This window comes from Hypanus sabinus, chromosome 27 (assembly GCF_030144855.1).
Source record: "Hypanus sabinus isolate sHypSab1 chromosome 27, sHypSab1.hap1, whole genome shotgun sequence".
NCBI classification, from domain to species: Eukaryota; Metazoa; Chordata; class Chondrichthyes; order Myliobatiformes; family Dasyatidae; genus Hypanus; species Hypanus sabinus.
Genome location: NC_082732.1, coordinates 30,727,521 through 30,748,845, shown reverse-complemented (window position 1 = coordinate 30,748,845; position 21,325 = coordinate 30,727,521). Strand labels below are relative to the sequence as shown.

Genomic DNA, 21,325 nt, shown 5'->3' with positions numbered 1-21,325 from the left:
TCTTTCAAACCTCTATGTCTTTCTTACTCCCTGAATACAAACTAATTTGCAGAGCCCTAGTTTCTCCCTCCAGCTCACTATGCTCACAAACCCATTCTCTACCACACTGTGAGATCTTTGCAGTTTCCCAAAATCTAGGGTACAAAGCCTACTGCGAAGCACTACAGAGAAGCTATGAAGTCTGCAATATTTGCCAGATGAGTGCTTCAGTTTCGAAGAATTAATAAGCTGTTAGACACAGGCAGGAGAGTGGGACTTTATGGATTGCTCTCGTACAGTGCAGCACCGATTTGATGGGCTGAATGACCTTACCCTGCAATGTAACCTTTCTGTGATACTTTGTTGGCTAGTCTCTTTACAACATGGGATCTGACAGAGCTGGTGATAAGACTTTCAGCACAGACTGTTCTTCAAACCCTCACTCATACACTAATTGAATCTAAATGACAAACACATTTGTTTTTTTTTCTTTTTCTCTTACTACAATGGGTGCAGTATCAGAGAAAACCACAGAAGGGAGTCCACTTGGACTGTGCCATCTCTTCTTTGTTCGTTCAATCCTGTCCTCTTTCCTCATTGTGCTGCAATTTCTTATCGAATTCCCCTTTGAAAGCTTCCACTGAGCCAGGCAGTGCATTCCTAATCCTAACAACTCACTGTGAAAATAAGGTTTTTCCTTATGCTGTCTCTGCCTCTTTTGCCAATCGCCTTTAATATATCCTCTGATTATCAAGCGCTGCAGTGTGGCCAGCGACAGCAAGAGATAATCAGGATTATCTTTAGGATAGCTTCTCTTAGTTAACTGTGCCTCAAAGCCCAGCTGCTTTATGTGTACTGTTTTTGTTGTGAGACCATTTACTCAAGATGCATTATTTAATTTCTCTCCTTGTTGGCAGTGTACATTATTTTATTGTTGCTATGCTCTGTGCTGCCTTTGTTATTGATCATGTCCATCTAGATCATGCCAACAGGGCCTCATCACAACTAGCTGTTTTCATCTAAATTGATCCGTACTGTGCAAACATTTGAAAGGTATATAACATGCCAATGTGGCAGGGGAACCACAGGGCGTCATGAGGAAAGGGGTACTCCCTTTATTCTCTATCACAGCTTGGAAGTCTTGCTGAGATACATTTGTTAATGGCTCCACAGCCTGTGCCTTTCTCGACAGATAAAAACTTGGCAGAAAGGAATTCAATCCCATTCTCACCCACTCACTCCCTTTAATTAGCAGGCCGCTGCAGTGCTGTTATCAAGTTCTCTGGGATCTTTCCCTCCGTTATAGAGGCACAAGAGCAAACAGACAGTGGTACAGGAAATGAGGAACTAGGGGATTTGGGGTAAGTAAATAGCAGAGGAAAGATTAAGAAAGAGAAAACTGAAGAGAAGAAAGAGCAGAGGGTAACAAGGTGGCAGGGATAGGAGTGAAGAAGGGGTGGAGAGAGAAGTGGAAGGAAGGAGTGTAGAGCATAAAAGGAAAATATTTTTTGTATCTTGCATTTTCTATCCATTCATCATCATCTGTATGCCTAATAAACCACTACCCAATTCAGAAATTCATCACTCCCATATCCATGTCTCCAATAAGCTTTGATAAGCAACATTTGCACTGTCCTGATTAAAATCCATCCAATATTTTCACATTTGCACCCTCTGGTTCTACCACAATGCATAAACTCTGCCTCATCAGAAACGATCCTGAAAAAGGATCTTGCACTTTTCTGGCATATATGACAAATAAACTCTTCTCAGGCTTCCAGGTATCAACTTGAACCAATGTTTCTTCATGAAGATGGCAGAGTTTGTCATCGAAATATCAGTTAAAATCGATACCTGTGCCAGGCTGAAAGCCTGAGAACAGTTTATTCATACCAAATCCTGATACAAACTCATTTTATTGATAACCAGCTCAATTTACACCCCAGTAATTTATAAATTCAAGCTATATTGATATGCAACCCCTTTTATATAAGACTGCTTTCGAAGCAACTCATCAAATATATACTACACTAGTATATGTTCTGTCTAACCATCCAAAGTGATATATGAACCTCTTCAATGTCTTTTCACTGCTAATTTACACCATCCCCGTGGATTCCCTGAAATAAGTACCTACTTAAGCAGATCCCGTTCACCACATACCCAACTAACTACACATCTCACCTTTATACACTAAGTGCAAACTTCATCTATCACATACATTGCCTCACATAATCCATAGCTGAAAGTCACTTCCAACCCAATAAATACAATATTCAATACACTCTGAACAATAAGCACTTGATATATACCTCTCCAATATACAACACCTGAAGTATACTACTGGCCAAGATAGATTATCATTCTGCCTGATTGATACACTGTCAAATGACAGCAGTCCACATTTGACCATAAGATATAAGAGCAGGATTAGGAATTCAGCCCTTTGAGCCTACTCCATCATTCCATTATGACAGTGTTATGAAGGACCCCATGCACCCCTCAAACAATCTCTCCTCCCTCCTGCTGTCTGGGAAAAGGCTCCGAAGCATTCGGGCTCTCACGACCGGACTATGTAACAGTTTCTTCCCCCAAGCTATCAGACTCCTCAATACCCGAAGCCTGGACTGACACCTTGCCCTATTGTCCTGCTTATTATTTATTGTAATGCCTGCACTGTTTTTGTGCACCTTATGCAGTCCTGTGTTGGTCTGTAGTCTAGTGTAGCTTTCTCTGTGTTGTTTTTTACGTAGTTCAGTCTAGTTTTGGCACTGTGTCATGTAACACCATGGTCCTGAAAAACATTGTCTCATTTTTACTATGTACTGTACCAGCAGTTATGGTCGAAATGACAATAAAAGTGACTTGACTTGACTGATTTATTACCTCTCTCAACCCCATTCTCCTGCCTTCTCCCCATAACTTTGATGCACAGAATAATTAAGACCTTATCAACCTCCATCTTAAGTATAAAAAGTGACTTGGCAATGAATTCCACAGATTGACCATCCTCTGGCTAAAGAAATTTTTCCTCAACTATGTTCTAAATCAATGTCCCTCTATTCTGAGACTGTGCCCTCTGGTCCGAGACTCCTCCATTAAAGAAATTATCCTCTCCACATCCACTTTTTCTAGACTTCAATATTCAATAGTCTCAATGAGATCCCCCCATTCTTCTAAGCTCCAGTGTAGATGCTCAAAGCCATCAAACGCTCTTCATACATTAACCCTTTCATTCCTGGGCTCATTCTCATGAACCTCCTCTGGACCCTCTCCAATGCCAGCACATCATTTCTTGGATAAGAGGCCCAAACCTGCTCACAATACTCCAAGTGCCTTCTGGAACTTGTACGCTTCATTCAGACCATGGAAGGAACCATGTCCTCAGATTTTTACTGTCCCATTTCCCCAGTGCAATTCATTGAGTTTTGTAGCACAACACAGGCTCTTTAGTCCACCTTGACCATACCAATGATTACATTAATCTGCTAATTGTTGTTTCAATTCCATAATGTGAAATCCAGCACAAGGAGCTTTTGCCAAGAAATACTGAAACAAAAAGGGGCCCAAGAAGTTACAGTACTTTACATTAATGTCTCAAGTTAGTACATTATTTTTGAGAAATATTACAAAACCAAGGAACCAAACAGATATTTGAAAAGCATCTGAAGGAACATATTTTCAATGGGCAGAAGTAATCAGGAATCTGGCTGATCCAATGATGTGAAAGCCAAGTGCAAAGGAATTCCACCAAAGAGTCGCAATGAAAATTCTGCCCCAAATGAGCAGATGGTAGTAGAAATACACTAAACACTATCTTGCAGTGCTATATGGGCTAGTTTTCATAGCCACATTTCACAAAATAATATCAAATCATCTCCTACCTGAAGAAGCCAATAGCACCTCCGGTGGAAAGTGGGGATAATGGAAGAGTGGACATAGCAGCCATAGAGACACTGTGAAGACAAAAGATAAAGAGAAGACTAAATTTTCTCTTGGTCAAGTTCAGTCCTACTCTGTTACATATATTCTTTCAGATTTTTTTTTTGCTTCTTTGTTAATTAATTAATTAAATTAATCTACAGCAATTTCCTGCACCATGTCAAAGTCATTTACACCCAAAATGCCGACTGTTTATTCCATTTCACAGATGCTACTTGACTTGATGAGTTCTCCCAGCATTTTCTCATAATTAAGTCATTATTCTTTATTGAGAGCAGTAGAAGGCATATTATAGGGCTAAAGGGGTGGGGGAGGATTTCCATCGGGCATGCAATGACATTTTAACCCTCCTAATAAAGGGTTTTGGCCTGAAACGTCGTCACTACCTCCTCCCATTGATGCTGTCTGGCCTGCTGAGTTCTGCCAGCATTTTGTGCTTTTTTATTTATTTCCAGCATCTGCAGATTCACTCGTGTTGCCAACGACATTTTGAATGCTTTTATCAGAAAGAAAGGTTAATATTCAATTGAATTTCACATTCACATGCAACCAATCAGTGCTGTTGAAAACAAAGACTCTACTATCTCAAAATTAAGAGCATTAAATTCCAAAGGGGAGTAAAGTACTTCGGCTTCAAAGCTTTAGCAGAAATCTAAAACTTCTATTACAAAAACTGAGGAGACATTTTAATGTCATAGGTAATATTCCTACTAACACAAATCAGACCCTAAAAACCTATTACCTTAAAAAAGTTGTGTGTTTTTTTTCCAATCCTGCTGTTAGTTCTGGGCCAGAAACAAGCAAGTTCATTCACAATTTTACCCCAAATACTACCAGAATGTTGTTTCTGGAAGTACACATAAAAGAGGACCTCACCTGGTCCCTCAACATCACTAGACATTACATATCTGGAGAAGAAGGATACTTATGTGAGAATGCTGTTCTTCGACTACAGTTCAGCATTCAACACCATAGTTCAATCCAGGCTCAACAAGAAGCTTAGAGCCTTGTGAAGCTGGATCCTGGACTTCCTGTCAGATCGTCAGCTAAAGGTAAGAGAAGGATCCCTCACCTTCACCTCTCTGACTCTCAATACAGGAGCCCCTCAGGGCTGTGTACTGAGTCCCCTCCTTTACTCCCTGTATACCCATGACTGTGTCACCACCCACAGCTCTAATGGGCTAATTAAATTTGCCGATGACACCACATTGCTTGGCCTTATCTCAAAAAATAATGAGGTGGCCTGCAGGGAAGAAGTCATCTCTCTGACACAGTGGTGTCAAGAAAACAACCTCTCCCTCAATGTTAAACAAACAAAGGAGCTGGTTGTGGACTACAGGAGGAATGGAGTAGGGCTAACCCCTATTGACATCAATGGATTTGGGGTTGAGAGGGTAAACAGCTTGAAGTTCCTCGGCATCCACATCATTGAGGAACTCACGTGGTCTATACACACCAGCTGTGTGGTGATAAAGGCACAACAGTGCCTCTTTCACCTCAGATGGTTGATGAAGTTTGGTATGGGCCCCCAAATCCTAAAAACTTTCTAGAGGGGCACAATTGAGAGTATCCTGGCTGTTTTTTTTTCACTCCCTGGTATGGGAACTGTACCTCCCTTAATTGCAGGACTCTGCAGAGAGTGGTGTGGACAGTCCAGTGCATCTGTAGTTGTGAACTTCCCATGATTCAGGTCATTTACAAGGACAGGTGTGTAAAAAGGGCCCGTAGGATAATTGGGGACCCGAGTCACCCTAACCATAATCTATCCCAACTGCTACCATCCGGGAAACGGTACCGCAGCATAAAAACCTGGACCAACAGTCTCCGGGACAGCTTCTTCCATCAGGCCATCAGACTGATTAACTCACGCTGTATAGTGTATTCTCTATTACATTGATTGCTCTATGTATTATAAATTACTACGATTGTGTATTGCATATTTAGACAGAGACATAACATAAAGACTTTTACTCCACATGTATGTGAAGGATGTAAGAAATAAAGTCAATTCAATTCACTTTGGTCAAGAAAGCACAACAGCATCTCCACTTCCTGAGTTGATTGAGGTGAGCGAGGCTGCCTCTCCTCCCCCCCTCCTCAATTCTAATCAATTTTTACAGGAGCACCATTAAGAGTGTCTGGACCAGATACAGCACTGTCTGATACAGAAATTGCAAGGCATGTGACTGTAAGTCCTTACCAAGGATTGCAAGGACTGCTGACAGAATCATCAAGGTCTCTCTTCTGCCCATCAGAAGAATTTATCAAAAGCACTGCATACGCAGAACCCTCAGCATTGTCAATGGTCCTTCTCATCCGTCCAACAATTTCCTTGATGTTCTACCATCAGGCAGGAGATGCCATAGCATTAGGTCAAGGACTATTAGGATAGGGAACAGCAACTTCCTCCAGGCTGTGAGAATACTGAACCCCCTTCCACCATCACATATGCAGCACCAGTACCGTTATACAGTTTAGTTTTTAACTTGTGACATGAATGCTCCTTATTATTTGTTAATCTATTTGTGGTACCATTACTTACGTGTTGGGTATGATTTATCCTGCATGTATTATGTTGGGCGCCTTGAACCGGAGGAATGTTGTTTCATTTGATGGTATATGTGTGTACGGTTTAATGACAATAAAATTGAACTTGAGAATTACTTAATTGAATTGCAAAATTCACTGTGTTGAAGTATGGACAGTGTACTACTTTGAAATTATGGTACAGAAGAAAGTTATTCAGCCCAATAGGTTGATGCCATTGCCAGTGCTCTACACAAATCTCCTTTAATCTTACTTCATTGCTCCCTTTCAACAAGTCCTCAGAATCGCTAGTTACACAGCCAATATCCTAACACACCTATTTGATAAATGACTATGTAGTGAAATACTACTGCAATTGCCAACTGTGAATCTATTCCCAGAAAATGTCAGCAAACGAGGATAAAAAAAGATAAACACTTGCAAACAAATGAAAGTGTTTGGAAAATAAAGACACTGTCTCTTTAAATTCAGGCCACAATGGAAACTATAATTCACTATGAATGCTTTGAAGAATAATATATTTTAGTCTAGCTACAGTCAATGTCAAAATAGGCTTATCAGTGGACATCTTTCACCGTTCAGTGTGTAACCTGACTGTGTATAATACCTTGTTTCCAGCAGGTCACTGTGGGATCTTTGTTAAAACATGCATTACAGAAGGTTATATTCTGAAATATTTTCTCTGCAGATATAAAACGCCAATTTTCCGCCATTGCTCTTTAAGTTCCTCTTATTGTGTGGGTGAATTTCACAGTGCACAAGTGAAAACTGATTTAAATTAACTTCGATACTCCAGGTAAGACAAAGGAGATGGTGATGAACTTTAGGAAGACTACGCTGGCATTGCTCCCTCTTATTATTGATGGTGAGGGTATGGATGTGGTGAGGACCTACAAGTTCCTGGGGTGCACTTGGATGACAGACTCGAGTGGAGCACCAACACAGAGGCTGTGTACAAGAAGGGCCAGAGTCGCCTCTACTTCCTGAGTCCTTTGGAGTATGCAGGCATGTTCACATGTTGTCACCAGTACAATCTTCTATATGGTGGCCTGCTGGGGCAATGGCATCACATGGGCAATGTCAACAGGCTCAATAAACTGATTGGAAAGGCTGGCTCTGTTATAAGAATCAAATTGGACACACTTGAGGCTGTGGTAGAACAAAGGATCCTATGGAAAATCCTGGGAATTCTAGACAATGTTTCTCACCCTCTGCATGCCACCTTGGCTGAGTAGAGGAGCACTATTAGTACTAGACTAAGACAACTGCGCTGCTCCAAAGAGCACCATACAAAGTCATTCTTAACCTCGGCCATTAGGCTCTGTAATGAGTCAACCTACCGCTAGGAAAGTGATGACCCCCTCATGTTAGACTGTTTGAGGTAACTTTTTTTTAATTCTTTCTTACTTCTCCTCTAGTATTTGTACATTTGTATATCTGTACACTTGCAATCCTACACATGGATATTTCCTTTGGGATCAATAAAGAACTATTATTAGTATGAAAGACTGCTTTGCCCAACACCTACACCCCAACTGATAATCAAAAATCTTATCTTAATCTATCTAAAAGTTCAAAGTAAATTTATTATCAAAGTACAAATATGACACTATATATAACCCTGAGATTCATTTTCTTGTGAGCATCCTCAATAAACCCATAATAATAACCATAACAGAATCAATGAAAAACCCCACCAACTTGGGTGTTCAACCAGTGTGCAAAAGGCAGTAAAATATGAGTAGGAATATTGCCTATGACTCCTATGTTTTGAACTGGAAATGACTGCTCCAAACTGAATTGCAAAGACAATGCCTGTAGCCTGGTGCCAGACAAAAGCTTCCTCTATGAAAGGAGTGCTAAATTTAAGGTGGGGAATAATGCAACATTATTAGCTCAATACAAACCTTTTGAATTTTCCACAGGTAAGCTTTGTGATGTGCACATGAGGTGAACTAAGTTGCAATGAAACATTGGGAATCCTGATTGATATAAATAAAGTTGGAAATCCATTAGTATTATTGATATTGGGAATCCTGCATTGGTGTAAATGTTATATAGAACATATAGAACATAGAAACTTAACAGCACATAAATAAAACTGGAAATGCTACATTGTCCATGATGTTCAGATCCTTACACTGTTGGCAACATCGGCAATTCCACACACGTAGCAATGAGAATCGTGCACTGTTAGCAAGTCTGGAAATCCTGCACTACATTTAGATTCCTGCACTGTTGGTGATGTTGGAAATTCCCACAAGGTTGGTAATGCTGAAATTCCCACAAAGTTAGTGATGCTGGGATTCTCAAACTGTTTGTGATGTTGGAAATACTTTTGGTGATACTGGGCATACTACAACATTGTTATTGTGTCAAATCTGCCAGCTGAGTCAGGAGAGCACTCATGCAACAGAGAGAACATATTGCTTTGTCTTGGGTATGGTAATAACACCGAGACTTCATCTGATCTGAATCTGTTGTACTATTTCACAGAACAGAGGTGTCTTCCTTACCATAGTGATTAAAGTTAATTGTCACGCAGAATCACTAAAACAGACTGCTTGGTCATTCGATGTCTCCATATTGAGTCATGGTTGTAGAGTTCTCTTCTTGATAACAGTGTTTACACACCAAAAACAATTATTTGGCAGTAAAATACTGGAGATACTCTGGGGTTACAAAAGGCATTATAGAAATGCAATTATCTTTTGTGTGCCAGTTAGGTTTCAGTAACTGAAGTATGATTAAATAGTTCAATAATTTACCGTGATCCATTGGGACAGCATTCAAGGGAGTACAATTTGAAAGTTGTGTGCACTATGGGGATAAGGATTAAGTACAAGGGGTCGAGAGGTAATTTTAAGTAAAGACACAGAGAAGTAAATTCAGGATACGAGAGATGTAAGTTAAATTAATAAAAGGAAATATTTGTGTCCAATGTGCCTCCTAGCAAATCGTGTGCTCCTATCACTGTCTGATGTTAAAACTGCCTGTCTAATAGATGCACAATTTAACTTGGAATTGGTACCTGTCAACCATGAACATCCATCCAATTGTGTCGATTCACAAGCTGCAAAGAGGAGACTGTAGCCACTGACTATGAAGACAGATTTTAATTTGCTATCAATCACTGTCCGCTGGCTCCCAAGCTCTTTCTGTTACTCATTTTTCATGTTAAATTTATTTGAAACCTCTCTTGGTAGGTAAGTGTCTAGCATAGTCCAAATTAATCAGGTTAAGAATTTAATGTTTTTTATACTTTCTTTAAAGGGGAAAGCAGCAGGAGATGTTTAGAAATGAACTAGATTTAACAGCCCAGACGATTAGCAGTGTGAGGAAGCTCCTGGTGTGGCAGCTCACCTGCTCTCTTATACATAGTGGCCTTTCACTTTCTTTCTACTGGGCACTTGTAAACAATCAAGGGGTTTTCACTTTCCTGCACACTGTCCATGAGGCAAACGTGTAACATGTTGCTCATGATTGCTTTGGACCCATTAGAACACTGTTGTTCCACCTACGACTACAGTATATATAGAAAGTCATCACATTTTATAGCACTTGGGCCTTGTGCATGTGCCAACAATCTGATGCATATTCTCAATCACAATGGCCCACTCCCAGTTTATGTCCAAAAATGTGTAAATTCATCATCCATGACAATAAATTCATCACCGAATGAAAATATTTCTCCTTAGTTTGCTTGATGGTTATGGACAAACACCACTGGTACCATTTCATGTTCCAAGATTGCACTGTAGAGACCAAGATAATTTCACTATTGACAAATAAATTATTAATAAATATTGCAACACGAAGTGGTACCATGTACATCTACAAGAAACGGTATCTTGTACAAAAGAGCTACTGGGAAGTAATATTCATATTTCTGAGCTAGAGGCTCATGAAGATCAAACCTTTACTCCATAGGCTTGTATGGCACTGAAGGAGAGGTGGCCGGGATATTAAACCAAAACTCACCTGGCATCTCGGATGGAACATTTTATAAATGTTCATAAGTTGTCCTATGTTATAACAATAATAATATTTCTGTTCTGTTGAAGAGTGCTCAATCTGAAATGTTAATTTGAATTCTTGCTTCATAGAAGCTGCCTGACCTGATGTGTGTTTTCAACATTTTCAGCTTTTATTTCAGACTTCTAACTATATTATTAAGCATTTTTCAATTATATAAATGCTTTGAGATCTGCTGAGCTCTGGAACAGTGTGATATAAGACAGTTTGTTCTTTCTTGCTCTCTCAGGGGACTGTGATCTCAATACACCAGAGTCCCAAATGTGTGCTTCTTGGTACAATGTGAACTGTAGAATCTTGGGCATTATATAATCACAGAGTTCCATTATCCACAAAACTAACTCAGAAACAACTCCTAAAAGTTTATTCAGATTATCTCTCAGCAATAGCAATTTAAGTATTTACAAGATAATTTGATAAAACTCCTTTCAAACTATTGATTTTGGGAAGTTTAGAGGGTTGCCAAAAATGAAGAAGATAATGCTTAACATAAATTCTCCTAAACTAATTGGTAAGGGAAGGGATTCATTTACAGGGCTCCTTGCACTACACTCATTCATCATATGGTCGGTTGACCAGGATCTGGTACTTCTCTCATTCAACTTGACGTGTGTGGATAGACAGTAAGTGCCACAAGTCCATTTAAACAATCAGATAACACAAATTAGCTCAATCCTATCTCTCCCATCATGTGGTTGATTTCTTCTTCTTTTTTTTTTTAGCAGAGATCAGTGGATAGTTGAGGTGTACTTCCAAGAATCCTGACTTTGTTCTTCCATGTTCAAGGGCACTGTGGCTAACGGCAGGAAAGCAAATTCTGCTTCAGGCAAGATCAGCCAGCTCATCCAACAACTATATGGCCCTGTTCCACTCATGACAATCAGCGGCTGAACCCAGAAGGAACCTCCCTCCTGTTGCCAAGTTCCACCAGAATGAGATTAAATGGAACCTTTACATCAGCAGAGATCAACTTCATCTAACAGAGGTGCCCAGCGTGTTGTTTCACTTTGTTACATTATGCAGTTCTTTGACCATTTTTATTCCATGTATAATTATGTTAATTACTTTAACAGGGTTGGGATGGAATTTAAAAAAGCACGGAGTGATCATGTTTCTGCTGTGACATTATGTCATATCACAGCATAACATCTTGTGACATATGTCATATTAAAAAAAGGCACATTCTGTTACTGTCATGGTGTGATAACACATTAGGAGGCATAAAAAATCTGGATGTTATTTAAAACACTCCCATTTGGCTTCTACCAAGAATACTTTCATTAAGATGACAATTATTGAAGTGATAGATGCTCCGGTGAGGTCTCAAGTTACTCACACTTTTATTACCAATTCAAAACACTGCCAGCATGTCCATCAAATTTATCGAGTATTAGCATAATGCAAAAAAAAGCATTTGAGTTGTTAGCAAAAAAGCATATTGCTTTTTTTTTATCAAGGCCAATTGAGACTTGAAATGAGGGAGTTAACTGGGTGAAGATGTTATGCTTCCATAGAGAGTTCCAAAACAATGAAAGCAACAAGGCTAGAAGATGTACCTATTGAAAGCATCACAGTGATTTGACAAAAATATTAGAATTTTCAGAACCCTAAAGGCCACAGTTAAAGCTTGGCACTCAGATGCAGAGTACCTTATCCAAAATGTTCAGACTCTTAAATTTTCCATGGTCTGGTGACGAGCAGTGGGTTCAAACCCCATTCGAGAGAGTAAGATTAAGATCCAGGCTGAAACACTCAGTACAATTCTAATGAATTGTTGCAGTATTGGAGTTGGTGTCTTGAATAACTTGAAGAATCACTTCCCTCCCAAATGGAGAAATGATTGCAACTTACTATATAAAAAAGAGGAGGAGATTTACATTTGGTGATTTTGCTTATAGTTACACAATGTGGGTGCCACTATCAAGGCTGATGCTTAATGGCCATCATTAATTTCCCTTGAGAATGTAGTGGTGAATCACCTTCTCAAATTCATGCTGAGTGAAGTCCCAGTGTAGCACTGGGTAGGGGTTCTTGGGTTTAGAATCCCAGAATCCCTACCCAGTGATAATGAAGGAACAGTAATGAATTTCCTATTTAAGAGAGTGTGTTAAACAAAAAAACTGCAATTGGATGCAGTTCGTATGGGTTCACTGACTTGCCCTGCTTGGTAGTAAGGTCTTTGGGTTTTGGAAGATGCTGGCAGAAGAGCCTTAGTGAGTTGCTGAATTGTAACTTGTAAATGGTACACAATGCAGTCACTGATTGCTGATGGCGGAGGGCAGAGATATTTAAGATGATGGATGAATTGCCAATCTAGAACATCATTTTGTCCTGGATGATGGTAAGGTTCTTCAGTGTTGTTGAACCTGAAGTTACCCAGCTTATTCAATCGCATTTCTGAATTGTGTTATGTAGACTGCAATGGCTCTTAAGAATGAACCATTCATCATAGGACAGGATATAACCTACTCTTGTAGTCATGGTACTTAAGTGGCTGGTCCAGTTGAGAATTGCAATTAGTGCTGACTCCGATGAATTTGATGATAGGATTGATATCAAATGTCCAAAGTGAGATGGTTAAATTCTAGTTTGATGGAGATGTTCATTGTCTGGTGGAAATGTCCTGGAGATTTTTATCCCGATACATTATCAAGGGTCTGCATTTTGTATTTTGTTGCCATCTTCTTCACATCACAAAAATGACTGTTTTCCAAATTTCCTATAAAGGGTAGAAATATTTAAGTGTGTTGTGAGAAGTTACAAAAAATGCCAGGCATGTTTTACGTTCTTCTTTTTATAGCTGTTAATGTGCTGCATGGTTTACAACCTACAGTGTGCATTCAGTTTAAATTTTCACTTGTACCATCTCAGGGGCAATGCAAAAGCAGAGTACCTTTCTGAGTTGGGACTGTGAGAGTTCACTGTATACAATGGTGGATCTTGATTCTGTATCAAACTTGCAACACATCTTCCCTGGGAGAGTGCGAAGGAAACTTTACTTGTACCTAGCCACTATTGTACCTGTCCTGGATTTCTTTGATAGGACAATGTACGAGAGCTTTATTCTATATCTACCTGTAACTCTTGTTCTACCTGCCCTGAGAAAGTTCAATGCAGAGGAAAGAAAGAAGGTGATTTACTCAACCTCTGACCTTTGAACTCTTGATGCCTACAAGGGAAGGTATTCTATTTATGATCATTAACACTACTACTAACCTTGACTAGCACAAAGCTCACACAAAAAGTCATAAAAAAACTTATTCAATTGATGCCAGAAGCACATAGCTTGACAGGTCTGCAATTCAAGCACAAATTGAGAGCACTTGCAATTTTAATATTTAATACTTTCTGTAGGAGCCAGGCTGGGCAGTACAGAACTCCCTTTTTAGATCACAAATCTCCAGACATGTGCCACAATTGCTCATTCTGATTATTCAAGGAGATCTTATCAATCAAAGCAATGAATTTTTCACACAGCCAGTGCGAGAACGATGTTGTTTTGATGAGGGACATGTCATTCCCATTCTTCCTCCAACCACTACAGCAAGAGTTCCTTCCAAAATTAGGAATCAATAATAAAAAATAATTATAAAGAACATTTCAATGTTTTCCCTCTGAACCTGAAATAGTCTGAAGCTGTTTGGTGATGTTGCCAAGGTGTTAAAATTTTATCAGATTTTTGAAGTTTGAAGCTTTCATGGTTTATATATAGAATAATGGGCACCCAAGAGACAATAAGAGGCTAAAATCTAATCAAGGGGTTTAGGTGGTTTAAATATAGAATAACTTATAACCATTAGTGGCAGCCATCTAGGTTTTGTATGTAGAATAACTCAGACCTGGGAGTGTAATCTAATTGAGAAACTCGGGTAACTTCTGCATAGAAAGACAGAATACCAACAGGGTTGAGGCCAATAGGCCACAATCTAATGAGGGGCTCAGGTGATTTATATATGGAATAAAAGTTCCCTAAGAATGAGTTTGGGGCTAGAATTTTATCAAAGGGTCTAGGCGCTATATAAATTGGTGCCAAGTTGTGAGCTATAGGCTGGAATCTAAGCAAGGAGTTTGGGTGGCTTACATATAAAAAAAAACTCATACACCTACTAAGTTGCATGTTAGGATCTAATTACGATATTTGTATATCTTGTATGTAGAACAATAAACAGTGGTCATATACAATATTATCAAAGTTGGAAGAAATTTTTATCAACCTCATCTGTTCTCCACTAAAATTAATAACATTAGGAAGCATCAGGCAGGTACCAGTTGACCAGCGCGCAGTTGACAATCCGTTTTTAATGACTGAAGAGTGTTCAGTGCTCAAGATGGAGTGTATTTCCAATTCATGTTTATAAAATGAGACACTGTCAGTTCAGACCCCAGAATGCAACTCAGCTTCATGTTCATAAATGCAGCTTCCACATTGTATCCGATGGCATCCTTCATTTCTTTCATAAAACACCCAGTTGTCAGTTTCAGTGAAGTTTGTTGATAAGCTCTGTGGGTCCACATCCACTGAGAACCAGTGGAGGCTGTTCAAATTTCTCCCTATCTTACCCCACGTACAACTATTGTTGTCTTTTCAGTGACTTGGAATTTCTTGTACTTTGATTATCTCATTTATCTCGAAGAATGAAAGGCCAATGTCAATATAGATGTTTCAAGGGACATCTGAAGAAATTCAGATCAATTCTGCCACAAGTACTGTAGTCAAAAGGCATCAAAAGAAAGCTGACATTGATTTCTCTCTCTCTCTCCACACTCCTACGCTGAACTCATTTGTTAAACCAATCTTAAACCACTTCCAGAATCATTTCAAAAGAATGACTTGAATTTGTTTCTGCCTGAGGTATTTATTGCTAAACCTAATTCTGATTATTTAACATTTTCAATAGGCGAGCCTTCACAAAGCTTTAATCAATAGTAACACCTTGAAGAGAAAAGGGAAAGCTGAGGATGGATATAAAGTGAAGGCGCAGTACAAAGTGCAGCCCAAAGAGTGATTTAATGTTCATGCACGTGACATGAATGCACTTCCTTTCACAGTCTTTCTGTGATGATGCGCCTATTACTGTGATAAGGGTTTTAAATTACGGAATTTAAGAATTATGATTATGAAAATATGCCTTTCATGACCTCGGGGTATCCCAAAAACATATTATAACCAATAAAATATGTTTGCTTAAAATGTAGTCACTGTCATATTGTAAAAATCAGAATCAGATTCAGCTTTAATATCATTGGCATACATCATGAAATTTGTTGTCTTTATGGCAGCAGTACAATGCAAAACATAATAATAGACAAAACTGTGAATTACAGTAAGTATATATATTAAATAGTTAAATTAAATGAGTAATGCAGAAATAAAATAATTTAAAGAGTGATGAGATGATGTTCATGAGCTTTAAGTTTCTTAGCATGGACATCACCAAGGACCTCACTTGGTCTGTACACACCAGCTCAGATGGTTGAGAAAGTTTGATATAGGCCCCCAGATCCCAAGGGCTTTCTACAGGGGCACAATTGAGAGCATCCTGACTGGCTGCATCACTGCCTGGTATGGGAACTATACCTCCCTTAACCACACAATTCTGCAGAGAGTGGTGTGGACAGCCCAGTGCACCTGCAGTTGTGAACTTCCCATGATTCAGGACCTTTACAAAGACAGGTGTGAAATTGGGGACCTGAGTCACCCCAACCACAATGTACCATCTGGGAAGGTACTGCAGCATCAAAGCCAGGACCAACGGGCTTTTTCTACTAGGCCATCAGACTGCTTAACTCATGCTGATTTGAGTGTATTTATATGTTACGCTGACTGTAATATTTGTTATAATTACTATGATTGCACATTGCACATTTAGATGGAGATGTAACATAAAGATTTTTACTCCTCATGTATGTGAAGGATGTAAGAAATAAAGTCAATTCAATTCAATACAATGTCCATCCAAAGATCAGATGGCAGAAGGGAAGAAAGTGTTCCTGAATCACTGAGTGTGTGCCTTCAGGCTTCTGTACCTCCTTCCTGATGGTAACAGTAAGAAAAGGCATGTTCTGGGTCCTTAGTAATGTATGGTGCCTTTCTGAGGCACTGTTCCTTGAAGATGTCCTGGGTACTTTTTAGGCTAGTAGCTAAGATGGATCCAACTAAATTTACGACCCTCTGCTGCTTCTTTCGCAAAGAATCACCAAAATGAAGCAAGGGTTAAATTATGTGAAGAGCCTACACAGGAATATCTTTGGCCTGTGGGTGCAGATGATTACATGGTGATCTTATTGTGATGTCTAATGATTTAAGGACTTAATGATTTAATGATTAGGGTAGACGGAGAAAAAAAGAAGCTCCCTCCTGGTCAGGGAATCCAGAATAAAGGTCCTACCTCAAAAGTAAAGCCAGGCTCTTCAACTGCGCTGTCAGGTGATATTTTATATAAAATTTAGAACAAATCTGCAAAACTCTCTTTCAAAAGCACTTGAGGCTAGGAAGGTTAGTTGAAAATTTCAAAACTGAGACTGATAGATTTTTGTAACATGAAGTCACTAAAGAGATACAAACTGCGATGGATAAATGGAATCGAAGCGAGGATAAAGCCTGATCTAATGAAACAATGGAACAGGTTCAAGAGGCAGAATAATATCCTCCTCCCAGCTCTTCACTCCTTCCCTTCTCACTTTCTAGAATTACTTCACAAATACCTCTTTTATGATTTCATTGTTCCTACAGTAAGAAACCAACTGATCCTCAAACCCAAGTGAGATTTGTTCCAGGATTGTCTCTATGCTTAAGTGGTTTGTAAATACAGAGCAGCAAAGAAAGCAAGAAAAAATGAACTGGTATTTCTAATGGATCTTTATCATGGCATCCTAAGGTAGTTTACAGCCAATACAATCTTTTTAAATGTACCCAGTGTTGGAATGCTTGTGACTAATGGAAGCTGTGAAAAGCAAAAAATCCCACAAACAATAATACAATAGCAGCCAGGTAATGGGTTCCAAATTCTTTCACAGGATGCAATTATTTGGGTGCATTGGAAGTTAATTTTAAATGAAATGTAATTGCTTAATGTGATAAAGTACATTGTCCACAATACAACTTGGGTCTTTAGTTAGTGTAATTTATTTACGCACAGTTCATAATGTCACCCATGGAGTTGCAGATAGGTCCTCAAGTACCTAATGTTTCCCAAATCTGGTTTACTACTGACTTCCCAGATTAAGGGATCCAACAATATGGAGGAACTCAGCAGGTCAGGAGGGAAATAAACAGTCAAAGCTTCAGACTGAGATCCTTCATCAAGACTGGAAGGGAAGCCTGAATATGTAGGTGGGAGAGGAGAAAGAAAGTGAGTGATGTGAGAAGCTGGAAGGTGATAGGTAGAAGAGGTAAAGGACTGAAGAAGAAGGAATCGGATCAGAGGACAGTGGATCACAGAATAAAGGGAAAGAGGTGGGGAAACAGAGGGGGATGATGGGTAGGTCATGAGGCTGGGGGAGGAGATGAGAAGGGGCCAGAGGCCATGGAATAGAGGATAACAAAAGAAGGTGAGGAGGTAGGATAAACAGGAGTGGCTACCAGAAGTTAGAGAAATTGATATCTACACTATCAGGTAGGAGACAGCCCAGATGGAATACGAGGTGTTGTATTTGTCCTCATCGTGAGAGTAGAGGAGAACTTGGATATGCATCGTTTTCCTCTTTTATCCATATCTAGTTGCTTAATTCTGGTAATCACTCCCCGCTGTTTCTTTCTCCTCCTCTTCAACTTTTATTTTTCCTTTACCCCATTCTGGTGTCTTTCCCACTCCTTCTTTTCTCCTTCCCGCTCTCATGGCCTCTGGTTTCCATTTCCAACCCTTCATTCCACGGTCCACCATCCTCTCCCATCAGATCCCTTCTTCTTCAGCCCTTTACCTTATCCACCTATCAATGCCACAGAACTCTACACAGTATATGTCCACCTGAGGAGGCAGATGGGGTCTCAGTTTAATGACCCAGCCTATTATAGAGCACAGAATCAGACAACATAACTGATGTCAACTAATGCCAACATCTAGATACGTTACAAAAAGACTTGCCGTTTTTACTGTATCTATATCTGCTCTCCAGTCTTCCACAGACAGCACCATAGTTGTCTAAGAAATGAGGCAGCTGATAGAAATATTAAATCAAAGCCACTGCTACTTTTTCAGGTGAATGTAAAGATATTGAAGAACTATTTTAAAGTGTAGTTCCTCTCTGTGTAAGTTATCTTTGGTTTGGCAGGTTTTATTTTTATTTTTTATTTTGTTTTGAGAGTTAGCATGGTAACAGGCCCTTCTGGCCTACCGTGTCGCCCCATTACACTCATGTGACCAATTAACAAATTAACCCGTGCATTTTTGGAATGCTGGAGGAAACTGGAGCACCCAAAGGAAACCCATGTGGTCACGGGGAGAACATAGAAACTCATTGGAGATAGTGGCGAGAATTGAACCCAGGTCTCTAGCGTTGTAGTAGCATTACACTAACCACTATGTTACTGGCCTGCCCTGAAAAAGACCTCGACACGATTCGGTTCAGATAGACAGATTATCAGGTACAACTGGAGTGGTTCCAAGTCAATGTCCTTGCAATGTCAGTTCTGTGCGTTACATCAAATACTTGAACAATAAAAGGAGTCATCTTGGTACAACTGGGTCAGAACAAGATTTGAGCTCATGCATAATTAAAAAGTTATCATCAGTCTCCATTATTTTCTGTGAAACTGGTACATTAATCTTTGATTTCTCTTTTCCTGCTTTAATAAATATTTTATATTCATACATTTGGTTCCCTGGGTCAAATATTGCTATAAACCCATCCTATTCAAGTCAGTTTGGATCAGTTAGTAGCCCTCTGGTGCCAGTTAAATATCGGCAGGCTTCAGCTCAGGTCATGTACTTCAGTGAATATAGACTGACCATACATGGCTGTACTGAGGGGTTGCCACGTTGTCAAAGGTTTCATCCTTCCTTTGAAATGAAAATATATCAGCTGTTTAGAACTCAATAATGTCCTGCAAACAGCAATAAGAGGAACAACTATTGGTTTATTTTGATGAATATCAAGTGATGAGGAAAAGTGAACAGCCTACTCTCTGCAAGACCTTTAACACCAACTAGTATGCAGCACTTCCTCAGCAACAGAGAACCAACGATTTACCAGAGAGGAGTTTGAACTTAATCCCTCATATTTTAGACATCACAGTTGTTCCGTTCCGCACCTTGTAGTGTCTCAGGCAGCAAACTTACTGTTTCTTTTGCACTTTTTGTCTGTTTTTTATGAGTTGAGTTGCTAGCTCGACTCTCAAACCAGCAGGGATGGAAAGTATGCAAGGGGCCGGCAGGATTCAAAGCCGGGACCACTCACCTCGACGTCCGGAGCAGATGCTACTGCACCATTGGCCGGCATCTTGGACGTCAGAAGGATACAAATTGTATTTTCTTTTAAAAAAAATTATGCATTATTCATGTTTGTCTGTGAATGCTACTTATATTATGCTATGTGCCTGTGAAGTTTTTCATTGCAGCTATGCATCCACTTGTGCATATGACAAGAAACTCAACTTTGAGTACTGCTTGTACATTGTGCTTACATAGGATAAGTTCAGAACAGAGAATCCCATTTTCAGACCTCTTCCTCCGATTTTAAATTCCTCCTCATAATGCTTAAATTTATCTTTGGTTTTGCCAATCCCTTCCCACTTCTCCCCTGTCTCTTTTCCTCCTCTTCATCCCATCCCCTTCTCCAGCACCTCCAATCATAGTATGTTCCTTCGCTCCTGAAGCCCTTTGAGAACTGTGCATTATACCACCTCTGGCCTACGTGAATTCTGTTATCTTGGCCTCAAGCACTGGAATCTCCTGCTTAAATTTCTCCACTTGTCTTTCCCAGACTTTTAAGACATTCATTAAAATCTGCTTCTGTGCCTAATGTCTTGGGCACCAGTGTGATTTGTTTGTTAATCATTTCAGTCAAATGCCACAGCTGCGGTATAAATTTTAGCTTCTGTTGTTCTGTGCAGGGTAATTTTTAACTTTCTGTCATTAGGATTGAAACGTTAGACAAGTTGTTTGGAACGCTGCAGTTTTCCACCAGTTAATGACCAAACTGTAGGCAGGCAGGCTAATGGAAGGAAGAGCTATCCGGTGACCTTGACAAGGCCAGCAGCACTACACTGTTGTCAAGCACATGAGATAGATCTGTGCTGAGAGATACAGCCAGCCACTTGAGGCTTCACAATCGAAACAAATAAAAGCAAAGTTAGATAAGAGGTGGAGAGGTGAGGGTTTGGGACAGAAAGGCAACAGAAGGCAGTGGGGGACTATGTGCTGCCAGCCTTCGCTGTGATCACCAGTGAGTCAGAGCATGAAGTACAATTGATTTCTGTTCAGGCAAAATTCAATTTACTGGAACAGAAAGGAGGCTTGCGTCTATCACACTGTTCCAAACAGGAATTTTCGTCCATTGTTATTGATACCAACAGGGATAGACTGCAATCAAACTATATATTACAAACTCTACAACTTTGAGTTGCTGCTTTGCAGTACAACACCTTAGCATTACTCCGTCTGCTTTTTCCACTCCAATTCACAACATGAACTCAGAATTGCACGGAGTGGCAAAGGTAAATATGTACACTGTGGCCGCTTTATTAGGTACACCTGTACATCTGCTCATTTATGTATATATCTAATTAGCCAATCATGTGGCAGCAACTCAATGGATAAAAGCATTCAGACAGGGTCAAGAGGTTTAGCTGTTGTCCAGGCCAAAGATTAGAATGGGGAAGAAA

General features: G+C 39.7%; 1 protein-coding gene across 4 annotated transcripts in view; it reads right to left on the bottom strand.

Annotated features, from left to right (window-relative positions):
• Positions 1 to 21,325, bottom strand: part of camta1a (calmodulin binding transcription activator 1a) — a 1,215,621-nt gene that overhangs the window by 377,121 nt on the left and 817,175 nt on the right. For all 4 annotated transcript variants that reach the window (XM_059952154.1, XM_059952156.1, XM_059952157.1 and 1 more), the window contains exon 5: positions 3,864 to 3,935. In XM_059952154.1, the coding sequence (XP_059808137.1) occupies positions 3,864 to 3,935 (72 nt within the window). The remainder of the gene's footprint in view (positions 1 to 3,863; positions 3,936 to 21,325) is intronic.